The sequence below is a fragment of the Gilbertella persicaria genome (assembly GCF_025201335.1).
Source record: "Gilbertella persicaria strain CBS 190.32 chromosome Unknown B0P05scaffold_27, whole genome shotgun sequence".
Classification (NCBI taxonomy): Eukaryota; Fungi; Mucoromycota; class Mucoromycetes; order Mucorales; family Choanephoraceae; genus Gilbertella; species Gilbertella persicaria.
The window spans coordinates 156,587-176,779 of NW_026251988.1; the positions used below are offsets into that span (position 1 = coordinate 156,587).

Genomic DNA, 20,193 nt, shown 5'->3' on the forward strand with positions numbered 1-20,193 from the left:
CTAATGAAGTCCAGTAAGGGAAAGGTTGGTGCAAGAATCAACAAAAAAAAATTAGATCAATGTTAGAATAATGTCAAAAGAAACACAGCTATAGAAATGTGCTCTTTTGTTATAAAACCTCATTTTATTTCAATGAAACAGAAATTTACATAGGAATAAGATTGCGAGGAACATATGGCTCTTCAAGATATTTTATGTCTCGCTCACTCAATTTGACATCAAGCGCACCAATGAGATCGTATAAATGATGTTCTTTACCAATACCTACAATAGGGGATGTAACCTCAGGTTTATGCAACATCCATGCTAATGCAATCTAAATCAAGGTATAAGAAATCAAAGAAGAAAGGCATTGATTCACTTACCTGCGAAGGAGTATGACCAAGTTTCTCAGCAATTTCAACTACGCGATCAATAACAAAGTCGTTGCTCTGTTGCTCTTTGGTAAAGAACCTCTCAATAGCTTTATCGCTTTCTGTACGTGTTGTGTTACGGTTCTTGCCAGTCAAAACACCTCTTGCTAAAGGAGACCAAGGAATGATAGCAATACCAGCGTCTTTGCAGTAGGGAATCATTTCTCGTTCTTCTTCACGGTAAATGAGGTTGTAACAGTTTTGCATCGAGACGAATTTAGCCCAACCTCGTTTCTCGGCAATGTTGTTCATCTTCTGGAACTATTCAAAAACTGTTTAACCCTTTCTATCATTGGTGAACATATAAAGTTTACCTCCCATGCATAACATGAGCTACATCCAATATATCTAATTTTTCCTGAGCGAACTAGGTCATTCAATGCTTCCATTGTTTCTTCAAAAGGTGTATTCTTTACATGGATAAGCTACCGTATTCCTTTCATCACTGCTAATACTTACATGATCAACACGATGGATTTGATACAAGTCAATATAATCCAAACCCAGCCGTTCCAAAGAAGCATCGACAGCATCAAAGATATGCTTACGAGACAACCCATGACGATTGACCAAGTCTGGGTTTTGATCATTGTTTGCGCCGGCTGCAAGACTGTTGGATTCAGTCAAAGGAAAGAAAACCTTGGTGGCGACGACGATACGGGACCGAGGCATGTTGAACTTTTTGATAGCCTTACCGAGAATACGCTCGCTTTCACCATTGGAATAGACATCGGCTGTATCAAAGAAGTTGATACCTGCGTCATAAGCTTTTCCAATCAATCCGAGAGACTCTTCTTCGTCCTTGACCCAAGACTGCCACTTGGAAGTACCATATGACATGCATCCTAAAGTCAAGCGAGAAACCTATCAAAAGCGTTTCATGAATAAATAAAATACATGCAAAAAAAAACTACTCACACGCAAACCCGTGTTTCCAAAACGAACATATTGCATTTTAGTATCAGACATTTTTACAATCAAGAAGAAAAGATGTACAGTGCGCGGTCCTAAATGGCGTATTTCAGCGGTTTCTGAAAATCCAATTGTCATAAAAATAAAAAATTAATAAGCGTGAAAAACATTATCCAATCAGTGGTTCTCAAAATCTCAATGAGCGTGTACAAAATTTCCAAATAGCGTATTGTGAAAAATCAAATAACAGCATTTGGGAAACTTTTGCAATTTTTCAAATTAACATTTGTGCCTTCCTCGCTATTCGCCCGAACTTAACCCTATCGAAAATTTCCGTGTAATTCTTAAAGGTAAAATAAAACGCAATATGCTCAAAGATGTTGAAACACTTACTACAAGAATTATCGAAGCTAGTGAGGCCGTGCCTGTTGAATACCTTCAGAATATCATTCAGTATTTTGTTAACCAGTTTCACAGCTGCCGGAATAAGGTTATTATATAAATATACTTTACATCATTATAAAATAAAAAAAAACGAAGAAATCCTTCCTGTTTTAGTAGTATTTCTTTTCTTTATCTTCTGTTGAATTTATGAATTGTGTGTTGCGTACATTTCGTTGCCATGTCTGTCAAGAAGACAAGACTAATCGCACCACATTATATAATCATATTAAAAAGCACGAAAGTATGTTCGTGTAAGAGTATAAATGCTTTAAACAATATTTTTTTATATAATATCTGCAAAATTTATGTAAATTTTTTGACAAAATTTATCTTAATTTTTTGACAAAATTTTTTTTAATCTAATTCTTTCAAAATTAAAGGCACTGCAGCATAAGCGATGGAAGGAATCTTCCATTGAATGTAGAAATGGAAACTTTTGGCTAAACCTCTACTCAAATATGAAAGATTTCTTCCACCGATGGAAGAAAAATGCAAATCTAAAAATGGTTGATTTCCATAAATGTTTTTCTGTTGGCATAAGTAGCATACTTGCGCATTGATATTAATTTTGTTAAATCCATACTCAAAGTTTGTTAATTTATTGATTTTATAGAAAAGACCCCTTTGAACACATAGCCTTTGACTGCTCGAACTCAACCAATACATAAGAATGGCTTTACTAAGCTAAAAACATCTTAAGAGAACAAGGGCAAAAAAGAAATACAGAGGAGAGCGTTGATCCAGTGGTGTGTCTGGGCGTGGGTCTGTAATCAGAGAAGAAATGGAAACATTTGGTTGGATGTTAGAAGGAGTAGATTGCTTGTGATAGCATGTTACATAAAGGTAATTTGAGATAAAAGTAAATGTATAGAGGTCCATTTTGTATTTCAATAAAGTATAGAGCGGTCAGTCTTGTGTATCTCTGTGAGGAAACAGTTTACAATCCTCTGAAAGACAAAGAGCTTAGTCAAGGACACTTTTGCATTCTTTGAAGCCACCTTGAGTAGTGTCTAAGGACGATGCTTGGCCTTGGAGAAGTCCCTTAATAAATTTTTTGAACTTTCTTCTAAAATCAGTAGCCAGACTAATTAGGCAGTAACTGGCTGGATCAGTCGGGTTGCCTTTCTCATGAATTGGAACTGCTTGCGACTCGTTAATAGTGAGGCGTGTATGGCTAACACTAGTATAGATAAAAAGCATAAAAAATTATGGTACCACTAAAGCTTGTGACATTTATACAAAGGGTAAAGCTATAGCCATAAAAAGACCACGGTAATAGCCGTAGATGTCAGAATGTAATGGATTTACCAAAAAAAAAAAAAAAAAAAAAAAAAAAAAAAACATATATTTTAAATTTCGATAATATTTATGCCAACATTCGAGTATGCCACTTGTGTACTAAAAAAAAAAAAATCTACAATGACAAAATAAAAAAAGTAGAAAACTTCTGATTTTTCTGCCTAAAATTAAAAAAACAAGCTTGTTTTTGGATTTCTCTGTTTTGAGATAAAAACCGAGTCTACCAACCAGTAATCTCTTCTTTAAACTAAAACAGTAAGATTATCATCTGGTAGACTTGTTTTATATTTAAAACAGAAAGATTGAAAAACAAGCTTGTTTTTTTAATTTTAGGCAGAAAAATCAGAAGTTTTCTACTTTTTTATTTTGTCATTGTAGATTTTTTTTTTTTTAGTACACAAGTGGCATACTCGAATGTTGGCATAAATATTATCGAAATTTAAAATATATGTTTTTTTTTTTTTTTTTTTTTTTTTTTTTTTTTTGGTAAATCCATTACATTCTGACATCTACGGCTATTACCGTGGTCTTTTTATGGCTATAGCTTTACCCTTTGTATAAATGTCACAAGCTTTAGTGGTACCATAATTTTTTATGCTTTTTATCTATACTAGTGTTAGCCATACACGCCTCACTATTAACGAGTCGCAAGCAGTTCCAATTCATGAGAAAGGCAACCCGACTGATCCAGCCAGTTACTGCCTAATTAGTCTGGCTACTGATTTTAGAAGAAAGTTCAAAAAATTTATTAAGGGACTTCTCCAAGGCCAAGCATCGTCCTTAGACACTACTCAAGGTGGCTTCAAAGAATGCAAAAGTGTCCTTGACTAAGCTCTTTGTCTTTCAGAGGATTGTAAACTGTTTCCTCACAGAGATACACAAGACTGACCGCTCTATACTTTATTGAAATACAAAATGGACCTCTATACATTTACTTTTATCTCAAATTACCTTTATGTAACATGCTATCACAAGCAATCTACTCCTTCTAACATCCAACCAAATGTTTCCATTTCTTCTCTGATTACAGACCCACGCCCAGACACACCACTGGATCAACGCTCTCCTCTGTATTTCTTTTTTGCCCTTGTTCTCTTAAGATGTTTTTAGCTTAGTAAAGCCATTCTTATGTATTGGTTGAGTTCGAGCAGTCAAAGGCTATGTGTTCAAAGGGGTCTTTTCTATAAAATCAATAAATTAACAAACTTTGAGTATGGATTTAACAAAATTAATATCAATGCGCAAGTATGCTACTTATGCCAACAGAAAAACATTTATGGAAATCAACCATTTTTAGATTTGCATTTTTCTTCCATCGGTGGAAGAAATCTTTCATATTTGAGTAGAGGTTTAGCCAAAAGTTTCCATTTCTACATTCAATGGAAGATTCCTTCCATCGCTTATGCTGCAGTGCCTTTAATTTTGAAAGAATTAGATTAAAAAAAATTTTGTCAAAAAATTAAGATAAATTTTGTCAAAAAATTTACATAAATTTTGCAGATATTATATAAAAAAAAAGGTCAAAAAACTGATAAGAATTGTTTTTTTGAGTCCATTACGTTAAGGAGCAAATTAATTTTGAAAATTCAAAACACATACATTTTTCTCTACTGCTTTGCTATTCCTTGCTATTAAATGGCATTTGATGATGAATGATAGGCCTTGAGTGACTTCCAGTCCTAAGACTTTGTATTTGAGGTAGATTTGTTTTGATTTTGAACAAGTTATAGCTTCAAGAATTATTGCATCTTTGCAATCTATCTGATGCTGTGGTTGTCCATTTTGTAGATATACATATACATATTTCAATAAATTCAATAGTCAATAAAGTAATCCAAATGGCATGTGTAACAAGAGAAAATACTCTTAAGTGTATAAATGTGCATTGATGTTTGATGTTCTTCTTAAGAAAACATACCATTGATTTCATTGAATCATACAAATGACAATATACCTTTGAGCTGGATGTATCTTTTACTACAGAAAAAGTCAGTAACCAAATTGGAGTTGTGGGTATATGGCAATTTATACCATATCTAATACATACACCAAAGGCCACTTTTAATATAGCGTACATCATAAAGTTAAACTAAGTTTCCCAACGCTTTGACATTTTTTATAAGCAAACATCCCCATTCCTTTTTTTAAGGGAATCAAGTATCTTTTTAATGAGATGTTGGAAAGTCAGATTGACCCAATGTAAATCTGATCCAGCCGATATGAAATGAGACCATTTTTGGGTACTTCTGACAAAAAGAAAGCAGGTTTGCTAAAATGGAAAGGTTGGATTTATTTCAAAATTTCCATCAAATCTGTATTCAAAGCTTGTTGCACACTGTAAGTAGTACAAGAGAGATCCTTTTCAGTAGACATTTAGTATTAAGTAGCTATTTAGCTCTACGTCGCTCAATATGCAATACAAGACTGTAAACCTTGCTTAATATGTCTTTCTGATATATCTATAGGTTTTTGCACTTCTAGCCACAAAGGTGATATCTAGCAAGAAAAAAAAAAAGAACAAACAAAAAAAAGAGAGAAGGTCGACATTTAAATATCGAACCCGCTTCTTTCAAGGTATCTATTGTTTATTGTGTCCAAAACTCTTCCTTTTGACCTCAAAATTGCCAAGTGTTACAGAGCGATATGCTCGCTTATATTTTACGCATCAAATGATGTATAAAAAAAGTGCTAATCTACTAATCAGTATCTACTGAGAAGGGCCTCTTTTGTACTGGTTACAGTGTATAATGAACTTTGAATGCAGATTCGAAGGCAATACTTAGACTGATTCAACTTTTTCGTCTCAGTAAACTCGTTTTCTTTCTGTTAAAATTATTCAGAACTGGTCTCGCATCATATCGAATAGATTAGACCTACATTAGGGTCAATCTGACATTCAGAAATTTTTGATGAACTTCTTTTTTATATTCGAAAGCTCTTGTAAGTCCCTATGGATCATAGAATAGTTCTCACGTAGCTATCAAACCAATTGTACCATTCAGTTTCTAGTTGCCGAGCAATGGCACATCAAAAAATGATATGTTTAAGCCTTGATTTGAGCGCTTTTACCCTGGACGCCATATAAAATGCATCAGGTATAGAGTTTCATAAAGTATTGCATACTATTATAAGTGTCAAATATCATGGGAAAATGAAATTATAGGCATTTTATAATGCAAATATGAGACAAATGAACATAGGACTCACACTTTATGGGGAAAAAATTTCGTGTTGAAAAACAAGCGAAAATTAGATTATAAGAAAGAGCAGAGAATAGAAGAAAGATAAAAGAGAGATTAATTAGTAACATATGTTAGCCAGTATACGTGAAATAGTCACATGAATACGAGGGGATAGCTGAATACCATTGTTTTGTTAATTGCATAATTGTTTCAACTCATTATATTCATACTACCAATACCAAGCCGTGATTAATGCCAAAGGCGGTCATACTCGTTATCAATTTTTTTCTTCTTATGTTGTCTTAGAATAAACATTTCGACAAATCCTCTATAAAGAACTAAGTGCATTTAAGTATCATCTTGGTAAATTGAAGGGTTCTTGTATCATAATACCTTTGTTGCTGAGTTCAAATGACTACAAACAGTTAATTTTTATTTCGGATCAGTGTGCTAAAAAAAAAAAAAGAGCGTCGCCTATTCAAATGTTTTGTCAGTCACACTTGATGAAACCGGAGTCTGAATAAGCTTGCCCCCCACCCTTCCCCCAGTTTTGTTTTTTTTGTTTTTCAACCCCTCTCTCCTTCCCACTATTTTAATATAGGTTCCATGTTGAGAAACGCTACTCGTCTCGCACGCCCTACCTTGGCTGCTTTTGCCAGATCTACTCCTGCTGTAAGTCATTCCATAAAAACGACACGACTTATTTACATTTTTCTTTTTTGTTAGCGTCTTAACCTTGGTGCTGCTTCTGTTGCTTTCAGAAACTATGCTTCTGCTAAGCCTTCTACCTCTGAAGTTTCCTCCATCCTCGAACAACGTATCTTGGGCGCCAACTCTGAAGTTGACCTCCAAGAAACCGGTCGTGTCTTGTCCATTGGTGATGGTATTGCCCGTGTTTACGGTTTGAAGAACTGTCAAGCTGAAGAAATGGTTGAATTCTCCAGCGGTCTTAAGGTATATGACAGAGAAAACAGGATGATTGAGAGCATAATGATTAACACGATACAATAGGGTATGGCTCTTAACTTGGAAGCTGATAACGTCGGTATTGTCGTTTTCGGTAACGATCGTTTGATCAAGGAAGGTGATACCGTCAAGCGTACTGGTGCTATTGTCGATGTCCCTATTGGTCCTGGTCTCCTCGGTCGTGTTGTCGATGCTCTCGGTAACCCCATTGATGGTAAGGGTCCTCTTGACGCTGCTGGTCGTTCTCGTGTCCAAGTCAAGGCTCCTGGTATCTTGCCTCGTCACTCTGTCAACGAACCTATGCAAACTGGTATCAAGTCTGTTGATTCCATGGTCCCCATTGGTCGTGGTCAACGTGAATTGATCATTGGTGATCGTCAAACTGGTAAGACTGCTGTCGCTCTCGATACCATCTTGAACCAAAAGAACTGGAACAACGGTTCTGATGAAGCCAAGAAGTTGTACTGTATCTATGTTGCTGTCGGTCAAAAGCGTTCTACTGTTGCTCAACTTGTCAGAACTCTTGAAGAAAACGGTAAGTTCATTTAGATATATGCACCTGTATTCTTATGTATATCCTATAGATGCCATGAAGTACACTATTGTTGTTGCTGCTACTGCTTCTGAAGCTGCTCCTCTTCAATACCTTGCTCCTTTCTCTGGTGCCGCTATTGGTGAATGGTTCCGTGACAACGGTCGTCACTCCTTGATCATCTATGACGATTTGTCCAAGCAAGCTGTTGCTTACCGTCAAATGTCTCTCTTGCTTCGTCGTCCTCCTGGTCGTGAAGCTTACCCTGGTGATGTCTTCTATCTTCACTCTCGTCTTTTGGAACGTGCTGCCAAGATGAACAAGAGCTTCGGTTATGGTTCCATGACTGCTCTTCCCATCATTGAAACCCAAGGTGGTGATGTCTCTGCCTATATCCCCACTAACGTTATTTCCATTACTGATGGTCAAATCTTCTTGGAAGCCGAACTTTTCTTCAAGGGTATCCGTCCTGCCATTAACGTCGGTCTTTCCGTCTCTCGTGTCGGTTCCGCTGCTCAAACCAAGGCCATGAAGCAAGTTGCTGGTTCCATGAAGCTCTTCTTGGCTCAATACCGTGAAGTTGCTGCTTTCGCCCAATTCGGTTCTGATTTGGATGCCTCCACTCAATTCTTGTTGAACCGTGGTGCTCGTCTCACTGAATTGTTGAAGCAACCTCAATACACTCCCTTGTCTATCCAAGCTCAAGTTCCCATCATCTTTGCTGGTGTTAACGGTTACCTCGATAAGATCCCTGTAAACAAGGTTGTTGATTGGGAAAAGGATTTCATCAGCCACGTTGCTACTCAACACAGTGATGTCCTTGAAGAAATCCGTACCAAGGGTGTTCTCTCCAAGGAACTCGAAGCTAAGCTCCGTGATGTCTGTGATAACCACGCCAAGGGTTTCTACTAAACTAAAATATATACATTTTTTTTCTCTCCGCATTTTTTTTCTTTCTCTCTTTCATGAATCTATATTAAAAAAAATTTTATTTTTCTAAAGTAGTAACATCAAAGGATCTACATTTTGTCTTGAAGACTTGTAAAGTACGTTCACGCACAATTTCTTCAACAAATCTTTCATTGGATACAGATTGACGCTAATACAAGTCATGAGTTGTATATACAACACTCTCAACAACCTACCATGGATTCTTGAGTGAAGATATGGTTCTTGACTTCAAAGTCGTCGGGATCTTCTTGTAATTTCTTGTTTTGTCTGTCGAGATCTTCATCCATCAACTTGTCTTCATGTCAGTACATTTGGTTGCATTCAACAGTGTGTTTTACCTTGAGACAATAATCAATAGCTTCGTCACGCTTATAATAAGCATCTGACATTTGTTTAAAGAAGTCTGCACAAGCACCTTCTGTTTGTGTAGAGGTAGAATTGAGTCGATTGATGATATTATCGTCTACTCTACGCAATTCTTTCATGTATTCTATCCTTCTATGAGCTCTTTTGTTATTGTTTGTTTTACATACCCTTAAAGAAGGAAAAGTTAAAGCAGACAGAAGGACTGAGTTCTCTTGTAGTAGACATTGATGTAAACAAGGAAAAAAAAAAAAAAAGTGAATTGTCAAGGGTTGAAAATTATTTCTCAGTCATTTCCTAATTAGGAACACAGCATCTCAGGGCTCAATTGCATGATCGACATACTTGCTCGTCTATTCAATACTAAGGATAGCAAGAGATAGATAGGCTTGCTTGAGTCCTCAACACAAAAGGAGGGCTTCCATATAAAAGAGAAAACGCGTCACTTTGTTGACTATCTATAAAAAATCATAATGCATGATACAGACCTGCTTTTTATTTTTTATTTTTATACAATGAGCAATGCTATGGACATTATAGAAGAACCCAATAACTCGATTGTGTTGGATATTCCTAGTAGTTCAGGACTGTCTATATCTGTGTAAGTTAATATACTGATACAGAATAAATAACTGAGTTGCCTCTAGTCATCCTCTTGTGTTGTTAAACATATCAGACCATTATACACGCACTAAACTACAGAATCCTTCTATTATTGAACATGGTACGTCATTTATTTCTTTACTGCTAGACTTACTTCAAAGCATAGGTAAAATGTATGGTGCTTTATTAGCTTCTCAATCAGGACGTGATATTGATATCATCAATTCATTTGAACTTGCTTCTCAGCAAGACCCGCATGTCATTTTAGACAAGTCCTTTTTACTCTATAAACTAGAACAATGTAAGTCAATTAGGTGTATAAAGATATGCTGATAAGCAAGTATAGTAAAACAAGTGTTCCCAACGCTTGATTTTATGGGCTGGTATTCACTTGGATCAACACCTTCTGAGACAGACCTAAGACTCCATGAACAAGTAAGTTGTTTAGTGTATACTAGTCGTACTTATACTCGTCAGTTTCTTCAACTGAATGAATCTGCTTTGTTTTTACAGTTGGATCCAAATACATTGACCACAAGTGGTGGTGTGAAGGAATTCCCTGTCGATATTTATGAATCTATCATGGACATTGTGAATGAACGTACTCGACTTGCATTTATCAAGGCAGACTATAAAGTAGAGACAGGCGAAGCAGAGCGTATTGCAGTAGATCACGTGGCTAAACCCAGTTCATCCAGTGCAGAAACAGGCCTTGGCAGTACATGTAAGTTGTTGAATGGATAAATATAACTTGCTTAATCCCCCCCCTTTTTTTAAGTGATTTCTCATTTAACAACACAAAGAAATGCTATTGCCATGTTGCATACGCGAATTCAATTCCTTTTACAGTATTTAGAAGATATAGCATCAGGTGTGATGCCTATGGATCATGATGTGGTGCGTCAAATATCCAGTCTCTGTAAAAGATCTCCTATTTTAGAAAAAAAGGCATTTGAAGAACAATTCACTACCGTAAGTGGTCAATACAAGATGTGAGCACGTGACTCATTTGATCAGGAATACAATGATGTCCTCTTGGTTGCTTATTTAGCTTCAATCACCAAGGGATTGAACACAGTCAATGATTTAGTAGATAAATTTAATTTAGTCCATGGAGGCCATGGTCCTGTTTCTAACAAGACAATCTCCGTGAATAAAAAAGGAAGAGTAAGTACACAGTCCTGATTGATGTCATATGCTAAATTCCTATATAGCGTATGCATACTCGCCATTAAAAAAATAAAAATAAAAATAAAGGATAGCTGTATGTCATTTTATTGGTATATTATATAAATGTAATTATCCCTGAAGTGTAGCAGAGATAGAAAAGAACATGACGACAAATCCCCATAAGATCAATAAGACAGCCGCTATATCTAACCACCAACGAGGACGAAGGGAAATATCAATCACATCATTCTCTAAAAGATCACTATTGACAGTAGAGACATCATCATCTATTAGTATTTGACGAGAAGAAGAACAGCTGGCTGTCTCCCATAAGATAGGGGTTTTGAGGTCAGATTCATCAGGTGTAAGGATGGTGGAACCCGTGAGGGTTGGGAAGACACCAATGAAATTCTTGGGCATATTGGCCTGGGCACTGATGTTTTTAAGATACGTGCTGCGGGTGACCAGATAAGCAGCTGCAGGTAAAATATAGGCGAGTGTGGTTGCCGAAAACCCACCGACAAGCGAATAGACAGTGCCTAAGGAACGGACGGCAACAGCACACCCTAACAAGGCACCAAACAGAACAAACGTGACGGCATAGTGCTGTGTATCTGTAGGTTGTTGTGTGGCGGTTTCGAATCCCAAGGATTTTTGAATGGCCTCTCGAGTAGGAAAGATGCCCATACTAAAAAAAGGGGAGGGGGGGATTAGTCATGAACATGGTAATAGCACTTTACTTACGGAATGGTGAGGATCATACTGACACTCAGAGCAAGACGACCTAGATTCACAATAGGATCATCACTAGCGAAATTCATAAACAGGTTAGGCTGAACATGAGATCCAAAGCACATGTAGCCAATAACAGCAAACGTCATAGAAATGAGCCAACTTAGACCTGTGGACAAAAGAGTGGTATGTTTCCAGCCCGTAGTGGTTTGGTCTTTGAGAGTCAAGAAGTTATTAAAGGCCACTTGATGACAAGTAAAGGCAAATGCCATGATACCCAGTGCACCAAAGACGTCTTGACCCACCCATTCAAGTGAAATACCTTCCTTAGGTGCATAAGCAGGTGCACGAATCAAAATCGTCAATAGGATAACAGGCAGACAAAGGACGGAAACAATGGACCAACGAGCCAATGAACCAATCGATCTTGACATATTTAATGGCAAAATCTATTTTTATCATTAGCTTCATATATCTTATCCACACACACACTACTACTTACACAAACAATGCCAACAAAGACAAGAATAAATGTACGGTTAGCTAATAATGGCCATTGAGGTAAATAGCGTTCACATAACATAGGCAGACTATCACCCAGTACTAAATAGAGTTGAGTTTTATGATGAAGAGGTTACTTGGTTGACTTACAAATAAAATAACTGACAGTACCACCCCAGCCTGAACACAAATCATAAAGTTAAGGAAATGATAACCGGGTCGGCCTAACAAATATTCGACCAACAAAGCGAATTTATAGATGCCAACTCTCTGTCCAGCAAGAATCAGCATAAAAAGGCCAATTTGAGCCAGGGCAGCCACAACGATAGATGCTAGGATACCTGTGAAGAATCCAGCACGGGCAATGGCAAAGGGTAGGCCGATAATACCTGCACCCACTGTGGCATTCACAAGGTTAAGAGCTACCGCTACTTTTGTATGTGATCCATATCCAGGTCGATCTGATTGAAGTAAATCTCGCTCTGCTTTTGATAATTGTTGTTTTAAGGGTATTGAACCATAATTCGACATAATGAAAGAAATAAAGAGAAAAGAAAAGAAAAAGGGGAATGCTTGTGTCTCCTCATTTATATAAGAATTTGATAAGAACAAAGACAGACAGAGGGGGCCAGTTGCCTTTTAAAGCATGAATGAAATTGTCATATTTCTAATCCTCGCATGATCTGCAGAAAAAAAAAGTCCGTCATATGGTGCCTTAAAATTGATTTCGGTAGCCTAGTTCCGTGAATGATAACATAATCACTTTCTATATAAAATGATTATCGCTATATTTGGCATATCTTTCATTTGTAAGCTTAGTGAAGAGTGCAAGGCAGAGTAGAACATTGCATTTAGCATCACAGAAAGCATCACAGAAAGCATCAAAGAATGGACCAATCAAATCTAATGCATCACTTGATGACATCAGCCTACTTGAAGTGTGAATCCATTACAACGCGTAATCGTTAAATAGAAGCGCATTTATTTTCTTTCCCTTTTACATATATACACAATGAGTCTGAAAAAAGGAGAAGTGAACCTTGGTGTAAGCTATACTTGTTTATATGCACAGTATATTCACTTGTTTGAATAGACCTCTATTATGGCAGTTGCTTTTAAAGATGGTGTCATTCTTGGTGCAGATTCGCGTACAACAACAGGTGCTTATATTGCCAACCGAGTCACAGACAAATTGACTAAGGTACATGATACTATTTACTGTTGTCGATCTGGATCTGCTGCTGATACACAAGCAGTAGCTGATATTGTTCATTATTACCTTCAAATGTATACGTAAGTAACGTAGGGTGACTTGTTCTATATCTCATCCAAAAAAAACAGTGTCAATGAAAATGAAGCACCTTCTGTTCGCACAGCTTCAGCATTATTCCAAGAATTATGTTATCAAAATAAAGATAACCTTTCAGCTGGTATTATTGTTGCTGGTTGGGATAAGAAAGAAGGACCTGCTGTGTACAACATTCCCCTTGGTGGTTCATTACATAAGCAACCCTTTGCTATTGGTGGTATGTGATAATGTGTTCCTTGTCATGTATTGATCTTATGGAATAGGCTCTGGTTCAACTTATATCTATGGTTACTGTGATGCCACTTATAGAGATGATATGTCACGTGAAGAATGCATAGAATTTGTCAAGCACTGTAAGTTTTTTTTTTTTTAAATACACTTTTATTCTGCTTTCTAATATACCATTAGCTTTGGCATTGGCTATGTCTCGTGATGGATCCTCAGGTGGTGTTATTCGTTTAGCAGTGATCACAAAAGATGGTGTTGAAAGACTGTTTATTCCTGGAAATGAATTGCCAGGTAAAAAAAGAAAAAAGAGTAGTTCCTTTTTATGATAACTGACGATGATTTTAGTTCATTGGCAAGGATAAATAAAATAATTTTACGTGTTTGATAAAATAAGTTTTCTTTCTTTATTTTTTATTGTTATTATTATTATGGATCGATTACCTAAAGAAATCATCTATATGATCATAAAGGATTTTAGCTTTGAACAAAAGTTAACTATGGCTTCTGTTTGTAAGAGTTGGCATAAAGCAACCCACCGTTGTATTCTTTATGATAAGATCGCGTTTTATGGTACTCAAGATCAACTTATTCAGACAGTAGAGTCCTTCAAGACAAAAGGACTCCAAGCACAAGTCACAGAATTCACGATTCATTGTGATGATATTACGCTTTCGCTTGTATTGGGTCTACCTATGCAATTTCCTCATATCAAGACATTTCATGTGAAATCCAGAATGGACATCTATATCGACACTTTTTCAATGCGTGGACCTAATCGTGTAAACCTAGAGAATCAATGGACATCAATCAAAAAGAGTCGAAAAATAAACACAGATATTGGTATCTGGTCTTATCTGCTTGAATCGCCTCATCAACCAGGCAGGACGACTCTTTCCTTAGGCGTCCATCATGGTACACTCCCAGACGCCTTTTTTCAGACTGCGCTGCCTTATTTCAGCCATTTAAGACTCGAGAAAATAACGATTGATCAAGTCGAATTAGGCTATGATGTAGTAGAACGACTCCACAAAGCACTCACAGACATATCTTGTGTCTCTTTTCACAATGTGAGTTTAGATGATTCAGATACCATGATGCTTGTACCAACCACCAAAGCCAATACAACACAGCTGATGCTAAAAGGCTTGTTTTCTGATGCAACACATCCGATTGACCGAGAAGAACTGTTGAATGAATGGATCCTGTATATTGCTGAGAAATATCCACATCTCACTTCACTTACTATGATTGGTACAACCTTGATGGAATCAGTGTTTGCAAGAAACTTTTTTTCATTGATTCAGATAGCTGAACAGTGTCATCGTTTGAAGCATCTCGATATCCATAGTTGTGCATTTATATCGCCTGTCTTTCGAGCTATGCAGAAACATGGTATTCAACTTGAAAGCTTGACACTTTACCTTGAGAATGATGCAGACAGCAGTCAATTGGAAGCACTGGCTACATCCACGCAGACAAGATATCTCAAGAAACTGCGTATTGACGAGCAACGCTTGTTGTGCAAACGAGGTGGTCCTGGTGAAACAGGCCTTTTTGATGCCCTAAAATCCTTGATTCATTTAGAGGAATTGGTGATGCAATCCAGACATGTGTATCGGCATGATCCCTTGTTCTTAATGGACATTCTGAATCATGCCCCTCATCTTCAGAGTCTGGAGATGTCTGGCCTAGAAAGAGGGATTGATGGACCAGCAGCTGAGTATGCTACAGAAGCATTGCCTACAGTACAACACACACTACGACTAAAACACTTGAAAATCGGTCTTTTGCAATTCAATGTAGTACATTCGATTGAACCCACAAACCATATGCTTAAAAGCATATTGAGCGCATCGCCTGAATTAATAACATTTGAATGCAAAGCCAATATATACCATCGTGCTGGATCAGACAAGAGTCGTAGATTACATACCAAGTCACTTGAACTCTGCTTTGAGTCCAATCCTGCCTTGACATCTATCCTGGTAGAATCACTTTACAGGTGTTATTTTAAAATCAATAACAAGACATACCAGCAAGAATATCGTACTGCATTAAAAGCGGTACCTGAAATACCAAAACAAGAACCTTATATTGCTATTAAATCAATCCATCCTTCTATGATCCGTACATCTATAGTGACTGTATACAAGACCATTCGTACTATTTCTTCAAAGCCATCTAGATATATTTAAGAATTGTAAGCTTGAATAAATGCGTTTTTCTTTTATTGTTATTATTATTGTTATTATTATTATCAAATTACATCACTAAGGCAACAACAAAAGCAGCCATCAAAGTCATACCAGGAACAAGAGCACCAGCATTGTTTGTAACAGCATTCAATTGAGCAGCAGTAGAAGCATCAGTTTCAGTAGAGTCGTCGCTGCTAGTGGTAGTCTCAGTAGAGTTGTCACTAGTAGTACTAGTGCCATTCAAAACGCTTGTCCATGCATAGTTTTCAAAGTAAGGATAGGAAATGTTTTGACAAGTAGCAACATCAAGGACTTGTTTATAAGCAGCAGTAATCTTGGGCAAATATTCAAGAGCCAAACCCATTGTCATGTTATTGATTTCATGTGTCAAGACAATATTACCATCAGTAGCAAAAGTACCATTGGTACCCATTTCAACATAATCTTGATAGGTCTGTTCAACAGCTTCAAGTGTAGTGGTGGTACCAGCAGCCCAGTCATCAGTATCCAAGTTCCAGATAACAGCAGTCAAGCCCAACTGAGAAGCAATCCAACGCACACGGTCATCCACATCACCATAAGGAGGACGCCAGTAACGAGGTGTCAAACCAGTAGCTATCTTGATGGCCTTTTGAGTAAAGTAGAGCTCAGCAAGGACTTCTTGATTGGTCAAGGTGGTCATTTGAGCGTGAGACCAGGTGTGAGAGGCAATGTGGTGACCATCCTTGACACCACGCATAGCACCATAAGGCCAGTCAATCACGTTAGAACCAATATAGAACATTGAAGCCTTTAAGCTCTTTTCTTGAAGGTAGTCATAAAAGGCGTTGTGGGAACAGTTGGGTCCATCATCATAAGTCAAACCCCACGTCTCAGGTTCATCACACTTGTAGATATCAGCATTCACATCAGAGAGTTTAGGGACAGTACAAGTCGTAGCAGACCACCAACAGTCGGAGTCAGTAGCCGTGTCATAACTTGAGGTATCCAAGTTACCATCAGCATCTAGGGTACGGACAGAGATATCAGGTGCTTGGGTCCAATCAATGGAGTTGTACAAGGCAGTGAATTCAGCAGAAGTGTTCATACCGTTAGTAGTGGCTACTTCCCAGATGTTAGGGAACTCAGAGGCATTGATAGAGACCAAGGAACTATCAGGGGAGTAATAGGTACATTCAGTAGTGGGATCATAACTGGTAGTTTGGTCAAGGGTAGGGATAGTGATATTCGTGGGATCCACGCTTGAGGCAAGTGAATTGTAGTAGGAGGCAGCAGTAATATCAGCTGAAACAACAGCAACCAATTTGGCAACAGCAAGTGAGATAGTAATTGATTTGAGTTGCATTCTTTTTTTTTTTTTTTTTGAAAGGAAAGTGAAGGTACAGTTCATGAGTAGATCATTTTATTCCTTATATATGTTTGGAAAATAGTCGGGATAGAACAATATATATTCAAGTTACACTTTGCAATTGATTTTCTTCTTGGCATAGTGTTACTCCGCAAAATCAATAAAGTAAAAATAGTTATTCTTGAAGAGCGCCTTTTTAGGCAACTGAACTGTCTCGTTACACCTTGTTCTTATTTTGGTCATTGGGGATCCACACTTTGGAATTTTCCCCGAGTAAATTCAAGTTTCAATTTCTCTTATAGAGTGATTTCCGGTTTCATCAAAAAAGATTAATACGCGGTGGTTACTTTGTATGTCTTATCTATAAGCTTAAGCCATATGTCATCATTTATCTTCTTCTTTCTTCTTTATTCTCTATCATGATGGACAACTCGTATGTCACACAAGATGTCAATGACAAGAACTCGCTTAAAAACAGCTGTAGTCGTCAAGACTCTTATTCATCTGTGAGTACAGACCCAACAAGCTATGATAAACCATCAAATCATTTGAACATGACAAGCTCTATGGTTCAGCCCAACATATGGCGTTCTTCGACTACTTCAGATATGACACTTGGGCAGACTTCACACACAATCATTCACCCATTAGAATCGAACATAATACTTCAATCATGGAATACAGCACCTGACTTTCCAAACCAAGTTAAGCTAGAACAAGCATGGCGCATGGAATCACAACCGTCTTCATTCATACATACAGGCCATCATCCAAACTATGAATTAAGCAGCATCATGCCACAGACGCCTACCAGCTCCAATTATGTCGACATGTTACCTATGCATCATTTTGGTCTTTCAGACATCCATTCTACTCCACCTGTAATGGACAATACATCAAATCATAACGTCATCTTTACGCCTCCTCTTCCTACCAACACCATGCCTGTCTTTCTTGATTCTAAAGCGGGCCGTCGAAACTCTTCAGCAGAGCATCGTCCACATAAACAACGGGTGCATGGAAAAAGATCTTCCTCCCAGCCTTCTGTTGCTTCTGTTGTTTCCTTGACAGCACATGAGCCCGTGTCTAAAATCATTCATGGTATTGAGCACATCACTTTCTTGTACTCTCATGATCGTTTAGTAAAAGAATACACTGTGCGTACAGATGTAGACAGTGTGGATCTGGATGATATTGCTATGGAATTCCGTATTCAGAACGCGGTCTGTAAATCAAAATTGAAATGTTGCATAATTTTTTAATTCCTTTTAATAGATTTATCCAAGAGCCAATGTAGACAGGTCTGAATATGACGGCAACCGATGGGACTATGAAACCACATGCAACCAATTGGGCTGGAAGATTTGCTGGTTAAATAAGGAACAATTGTTTGGAAGAAGAGGTTTAATCCAGCGTGCTGTTGATTCTTACCGTAACCGACATGCAGATATGCGATCCAGAAGAGTAGCTCGACAAGAAAAAGTAGCCAATGGTACTTTGCGTAAACGTCGTTCCAAAAAGTTTTCAACACCACATCTTCCCATCTAATTTGAATAAAAATTTCGTATAAAAAGCCACTCGAAAAAAAATATTTCTCCCCTTTTCTTTTTGTTTTTGATGCAAAAAATGGCTAATGTAGTCAACTTTAAGCTACAACAAGTAGAAAACTCTGCTTCAAAAATGATTCGTAGAGGAACACTCGAATTTACCAAAAAGAACAAGACCATACAGACACCAGCCTGTATGACTTATACCCTTCGCGGTTCAGTACCTCACCTTGTTGCTGATAATTTGAAGTTATTGCCTGTCGAACTTGCTCACATCACTTTGGAACAATTGTAACACATAACATGTTCTGAGGTTCATATCAAGCATTGACACATATCTTTTTTTTTCTCTTTGTACAGTTTAGAACAAAAAGAGCCTTCTTCTTTTAAATACCCTCATGGTATTCATAAATACCTGCATCTTGAAGTAAAGACGTATACTCTAATTGTAATCAATACTTATAGGCTTAATAGAACTATTTGATCTTTTGTGATATGCGTGATCCCCTTAAAATGTCAGCTATTTCATTCAATACAGACAAATATCTGTCTGTTGAAACACATGGTGGTGTACGTCAATTTACACCCGAGCTATGGGATCAAGCAGTCAGTGTCTATCGTCCTGATGTAGTAGCAGCCATGGCAGATGTGATTACCGATACAGAAGCAAGAGCGAAACGCATCAAGAAGTCTGTGGATAGATCGTTGCGTTGGTTAGATCAAAACTTGATCAAAGCCAAAGAATTAGATATTCCAGTCTTTGCACCTGTGATGGGATACAACAATGTAGAAGAACGTAGCCGATCTGCTGCTGCTACGGCTGAACGCGATGTGCAAGGTAACAATCCAGTGACAAAAAGGCAAGGAACTTATACATCAGACAGGGTTCATTGTGAATGTACTGGATATGAATCGAGATCAAGTGGGTACATTAGTCAAAGCTTCCACGGATAGTTTGCCTGCAGATAAACCTAGACTTGGCTATGGATTATCTACACCTGAAGGCATTTTAGAAGGCATTTCGAATGGCATTGATCTGTTTGATGGTAGCTATGCATACAAAGCGACTGAAAAGGGACGTGCCATTATTCTCAAGTTTGGTCAAGAACTCAAGGATCCAAAGACAGACGGATCTGAAGCCAAGACATTGAATTTGTGGGATAGTGGATTAGCACAAGTGTTTGATGTGCTTGATTCTAGTTGTGAATGTGATGCTTGTTCAAGGCCTCATTCAAAGGCTTACATTCATCACTTACTGAATGCACATGAAATGTTGGGCCCTCTTTTACTCATGAGCCATAATGTATATCAATTGGACAATTTCATGAAATCCATTCGTAAGAGTATTGAAGACAATCGATTTGAACAAGACAAAGAAGTCTTTATGAAGCACTATAGTCACATTAAAGAAGGCGATGGTATGAAGAACCATGAAGATGAATTAGATACAGAGTGTTTAGGTGTTCATTTAAAGAAAAAAAGAACTTTGTTGCTTTAA

At 37.5% G+C, this 20,193-nt stretch overlaps 12 protein-coding genes across 12 annotated transcripts; 8 read left to right on the forward strand and 4 right to left on the reverse strand.

Annotated features, from left to right (window-relative positions):
* Positions 1–62: 62 nt before the first annotated feature.
* Positions 63–1,404, reverse strand: B0P05DRAFT_547372 (NADP-dependent oxidoreductase domain-containing protein). Its single transcript, XM_051578874.1, has 5 exons — positions 1,332–1,404; positions 873–1,277; positions 728–823; positions 366–674; positions 63–316 (listed from the first exon to the last, which is right to left on the reverse strand). Exons 1-5 carry the CDS (start codon positions 1,380–1,382, stop codon positions 146–148), a joined length of 1,032 nt encoding a protein of 343 aa, XP_051433495.1. The 5' UTR covers positions 1,383–1,404; the 3' UTR covers positions 63–145.
* Positions 1,405–1,617: 213 nt separating this feature from the next.
* B0P05DRAFT_472776 (uncharacterized protein) lies at positions 1,618–1,827 on the forward strand (the record flags this gene model as incomplete). Its single annotated transcript, XM_051574700.1, has 1 exon — positions 1,618–1,827. A coding segment is annotated over one exon (210 nt), but the record flags the coding sequence as incomplete, so codon positions are not given.
* A 5,029-nt stretch (positions 1,828–6,856) lies between these two features.
* B0P05DRAFT_547383 (ATP synthase subunit alpha) lies at positions 6,857–8,660 on the forward strand (the record flags this gene model as incomplete). The annotated part of the gene is made up of 4 exons (XM_051578875.1): positions 6,857–6,922; positions 6,977–7,204; positions 7,262–7,751; positions 7,801–8,660. 4 exons carry the CDS (start codon positions 6,857–6,859, stop codon positions 8,658–8,660), a joined length of 1,644 nt encoding a protein of 547 aa, XP_051433497.1.
* A 221-nt stretch (positions 8,661–8,881) lies between these two features.
* B0P05DRAFT_472979 (uncharacterized protein) lies at positions 8,882–9,088 on the reverse strand (the record flags this gene model as incomplete). The annotated part of the gene is made up of 2 exons (XM_051574712.1): positions 8,882–8,989; positions 9,038–9,088. The coding sequence occupies 2 exons, from the start codon at positions 9,086–9,088 to the stop codon at positions 8,882–8,884; spliced, it is 159 nt and encodes a 52-aa protein (XP_051433498.1).
* Positions 9,089–9,477: 389 nt separating this feature from the next.
* On the forward strand, positions 9,478–10,937 carry B0P05DRAFT_547393 (putative COP9 signalosome, subunit CSN6). Its single transcript, XM_051578876.1, has 8 exons — positions 9,478–9,663; positions 9,710–9,786; positions 9,832–9,966; positions 10,012–10,100; positions 10,143–10,389; positions 10,444–10,637; positions 10,683–10,832; positions 10,880–10,937. Exons 1-8 carry the CDS (start codon positions 9,536–9,538, stop codon positions 10,898–10,900), a joined length of 1,041 nt encoding a protein of 346 aa, XP_051433499.1. The 5' UTR covers positions 9,478–9,535; the 3' UTR covers positions 10,901–10,937.
* B0P05DRAFT_547396 (transmembrane amino acid transporter protein-domain-containing protein) lies at positions 10,918–12,614 on the reverse strand. Its single transcript, XM_051578877.1, has 4 exons — positions 12,235–12,614; positions 12,070–12,157; positions 11,580–12,016; positions 10,918–11,523 (listed from the first exon to the last, which is right to left on the reverse strand). Exons 1-4 carry the CDS (start codon positions 12,597–12,599, stop codon positions 10,965–10,967), a joined length of 1,449 nt encoding a protein of 482 aa, XP_051433500.1. The 5' UTR covers positions 12,600–12,614; the 3' UTR covers positions 10,918–10,964.
* Positions 12,615–13,064: 450 nt separating this feature from the next.
* B0P05DRAFT_547410 (proteasome subunit beta type-6) lies at positions 13,065–14,014 on the forward strand. Its single transcript, XM_051578878.1, has 6 exons — positions 13,065–13,113; positions 13,162–13,361; positions 13,410–13,594; positions 13,641–13,730; positions 13,786–13,896; positions 13,951–14,014. The coding sequence occupies exons 1-6, from the start codon at positions 13,081–13,083 to the stop codon at positions 13,965–13,967; spliced, it is 636 nt and encodes a 211-aa protein (XP_051433501.1). The 5' UTR covers positions 13,065–13,080; the 3' UTR covers positions 13,968–14,014.
* Positions 14,015–15,841, forward strand: B0P05DRAFT_547415 (uncharacterized protein). Its single transcript, XM_051578879.1, has one exon. It carries the CDS (start codon positions 14,034–14,036, stop codon positions 15,798–15,800), a length of 1,767 nt encoding a protein of 588 aa, XP_051433502.1. The 5' UTR covers positions 14,015–14,033; the 3' UTR covers positions 15,801–15,841.
* A 26-nt stretch (positions 15,842–15,867) lies between these two features.
* B0P05DRAFT_588451 (chitin deacetylase) lies at positions 15,868–17,145 on the reverse strand (the record flags this gene model as incomplete). The annotated part of the gene is made up of 1 exon (XM_051582661.1): positions 15,868–17,145. The coding sequence occupies one exon, from the start codon at positions 17,143–17,145 to the stop codon at positions 15,868–15,870; it is 1,278 nt and encodes a 425-aa protein (XP_051433503.1).
* Positions 17,146–17,469: 324 nt separating this feature from the next.
* On the forward strand, positions 17,470–18,732 carry B0P05DRAFT_547417 (uncharacterized protein). The gene is made up of 2 exons (XM_051578880.1): positions 17,470–18,371; positions 18,424–18,732. Exons 1-2 carry the CDS (start codon positions 17,568–17,570, stop codon positions 18,694–18,696), a joined length of 1,077 nt encoding a protein of 358 aa, XP_051433504.1. The 5' UTR covers positions 17,470–17,567; the 3' UTR covers positions 18,697–18,732.
* A 36-nt stretch (positions 18,733–18,768) lies between these two features.
* B0P05DRAFT_547419 (uncharacterized protein) lies at positions 18,769–19,192 on the forward strand. The gene has a single exon (XM_051578881.1). The coding sequence runs from the start codon at positions 18,775–18,777 to the stop codon at positions 18,988–18,990; it is 216 nt and encodes a 71-aa protein (XP_051433505.1). The 5' UTR covers positions 18,769–18,774; the 3' UTR covers positions 18,991–19,192.
* A 16-nt stretch (positions 19,193–19,208) lies between these two features.
* Positions 19,209–20,193, forward strand: B0P05DRAFT_472731 (tRNA-guanine(15) transglycosylase-like protein; the record flags this gene model as incomplete). Its single annotated transcript, XM_051574697.1, has 2 exons — positions 19,209–19,533; positions 19,580–20,193. The coding sequence occupies 2 exons, from the start codon at positions 19,209–19,211 to the stop codon at positions 20,191–20,193; spliced, it is 939 nt and encodes a 312-aa protein (XP_051433506.1).

Coding starts and splice junctions, on each gene's coding strand:
- B0P05DRAFT_547410 (XM_051578878.1), top strand. CDS start 13,081: ATGAGTCTGAAAAAAGGAGAAGTGAACCTTGGT. Junction 13,595..13,640: donor GCAACCCTTTGCTATTGGTG/GTATGTGATAAT, acceptor CTTATGGAATAG/GCTCTGGTTCAACTTATATC. Junction 13,731..13,785: donor CATAGAATTTGTCAAGCACT/GTAAGTTTTTTT, acceptor ATATACCATTAG/CTTTGGCATTGGCTATGTCT.
- B0P05DRAFT_547393 (XM_051578876.1), top strand. CDS start 9,536: ATGCATGATACAGACCTGCTTTTTATTTTTTATTTTTATACAATGAGC. Junction 10,101..10,142: donor ACCTAAGACTCCATGAACAA/GTAAGTTGTTTA, acceptor TATACTCGTCAG/TTTCTTCAACTGAATGAATC. Junction 10,833..10,879: donor CCGTGAATAAAAAAGGAAGA/GTAAGTACACAG, acceptor ATTCCTATATAG/CGTATGCATACTCGCCATTA.
- B0P05DRAFT_547396 (XM_051578877.1), bottom strand. CDS start 12,599: ATGTCGAATTATGGTTCAATACCCTTAAAACAACAATTATCAAAAGCA. Junction 12,158..12,234: donor GTTCAGGCTGGGGTGGTACT/GTCAGTTATTTT, acceptor ACTGGGTGATAG/TCTGCCTATGTTATGTGAAC. Junction 11,524..11,579: donor AGTATGATCCTCACCATTCC/GTAAGTAAAGTG, acceptor CCCTTTTTTTAG/TATGGGCATCTTTCCTACTC.
- B0P05DRAFT_547372 (XM_051578874.1), bottom strand. CDS start 1,382: ATGTCTGATACTAAAATGCAATATGTTCGTTTTGGAAACACGGGTTTG. Junction 824..872: donor AAATCCATCGTGTTGATCAT/GTAAGTATTAGC, acceptor ATCCATGTAAAG/AATACACCTTTTGAAGAAAC. Junction 675..727: donor GCTCATGTTATGCATGGGAG/GTAAACTTTATA, acceptor GTTTTTGAATAG/TTCCAGAAGATGAACAACAT.
- B0P05DRAFT_547415 (XM_051578879.1), top strand. CDS start 14,034: ATGGATCGATTACCTAAAGAAATCATCTATATGATCATAAAGGATTTT.
- B0P05DRAFT_547417 (XM_051578880.1), top strand. CDS start 17,568: ATGATGGACAACTCGTATGTCACACAAGATGTCAATGACAAGAACTCG. Junction 18,372..18,423: donor AATTCCGTATTCAGAACGCG/GTCTGTAAATCA, acceptor TCCTTTTAATAG/ATTTATCCAAGAGCCAATGT.
- B0P05DRAFT_547419 (XM_051578881.1), top strand. CDS start 18,775: ATGGCTAATGTAGTCAACTTTAAGCTACAACAAGTAGAAAACTCTGCT.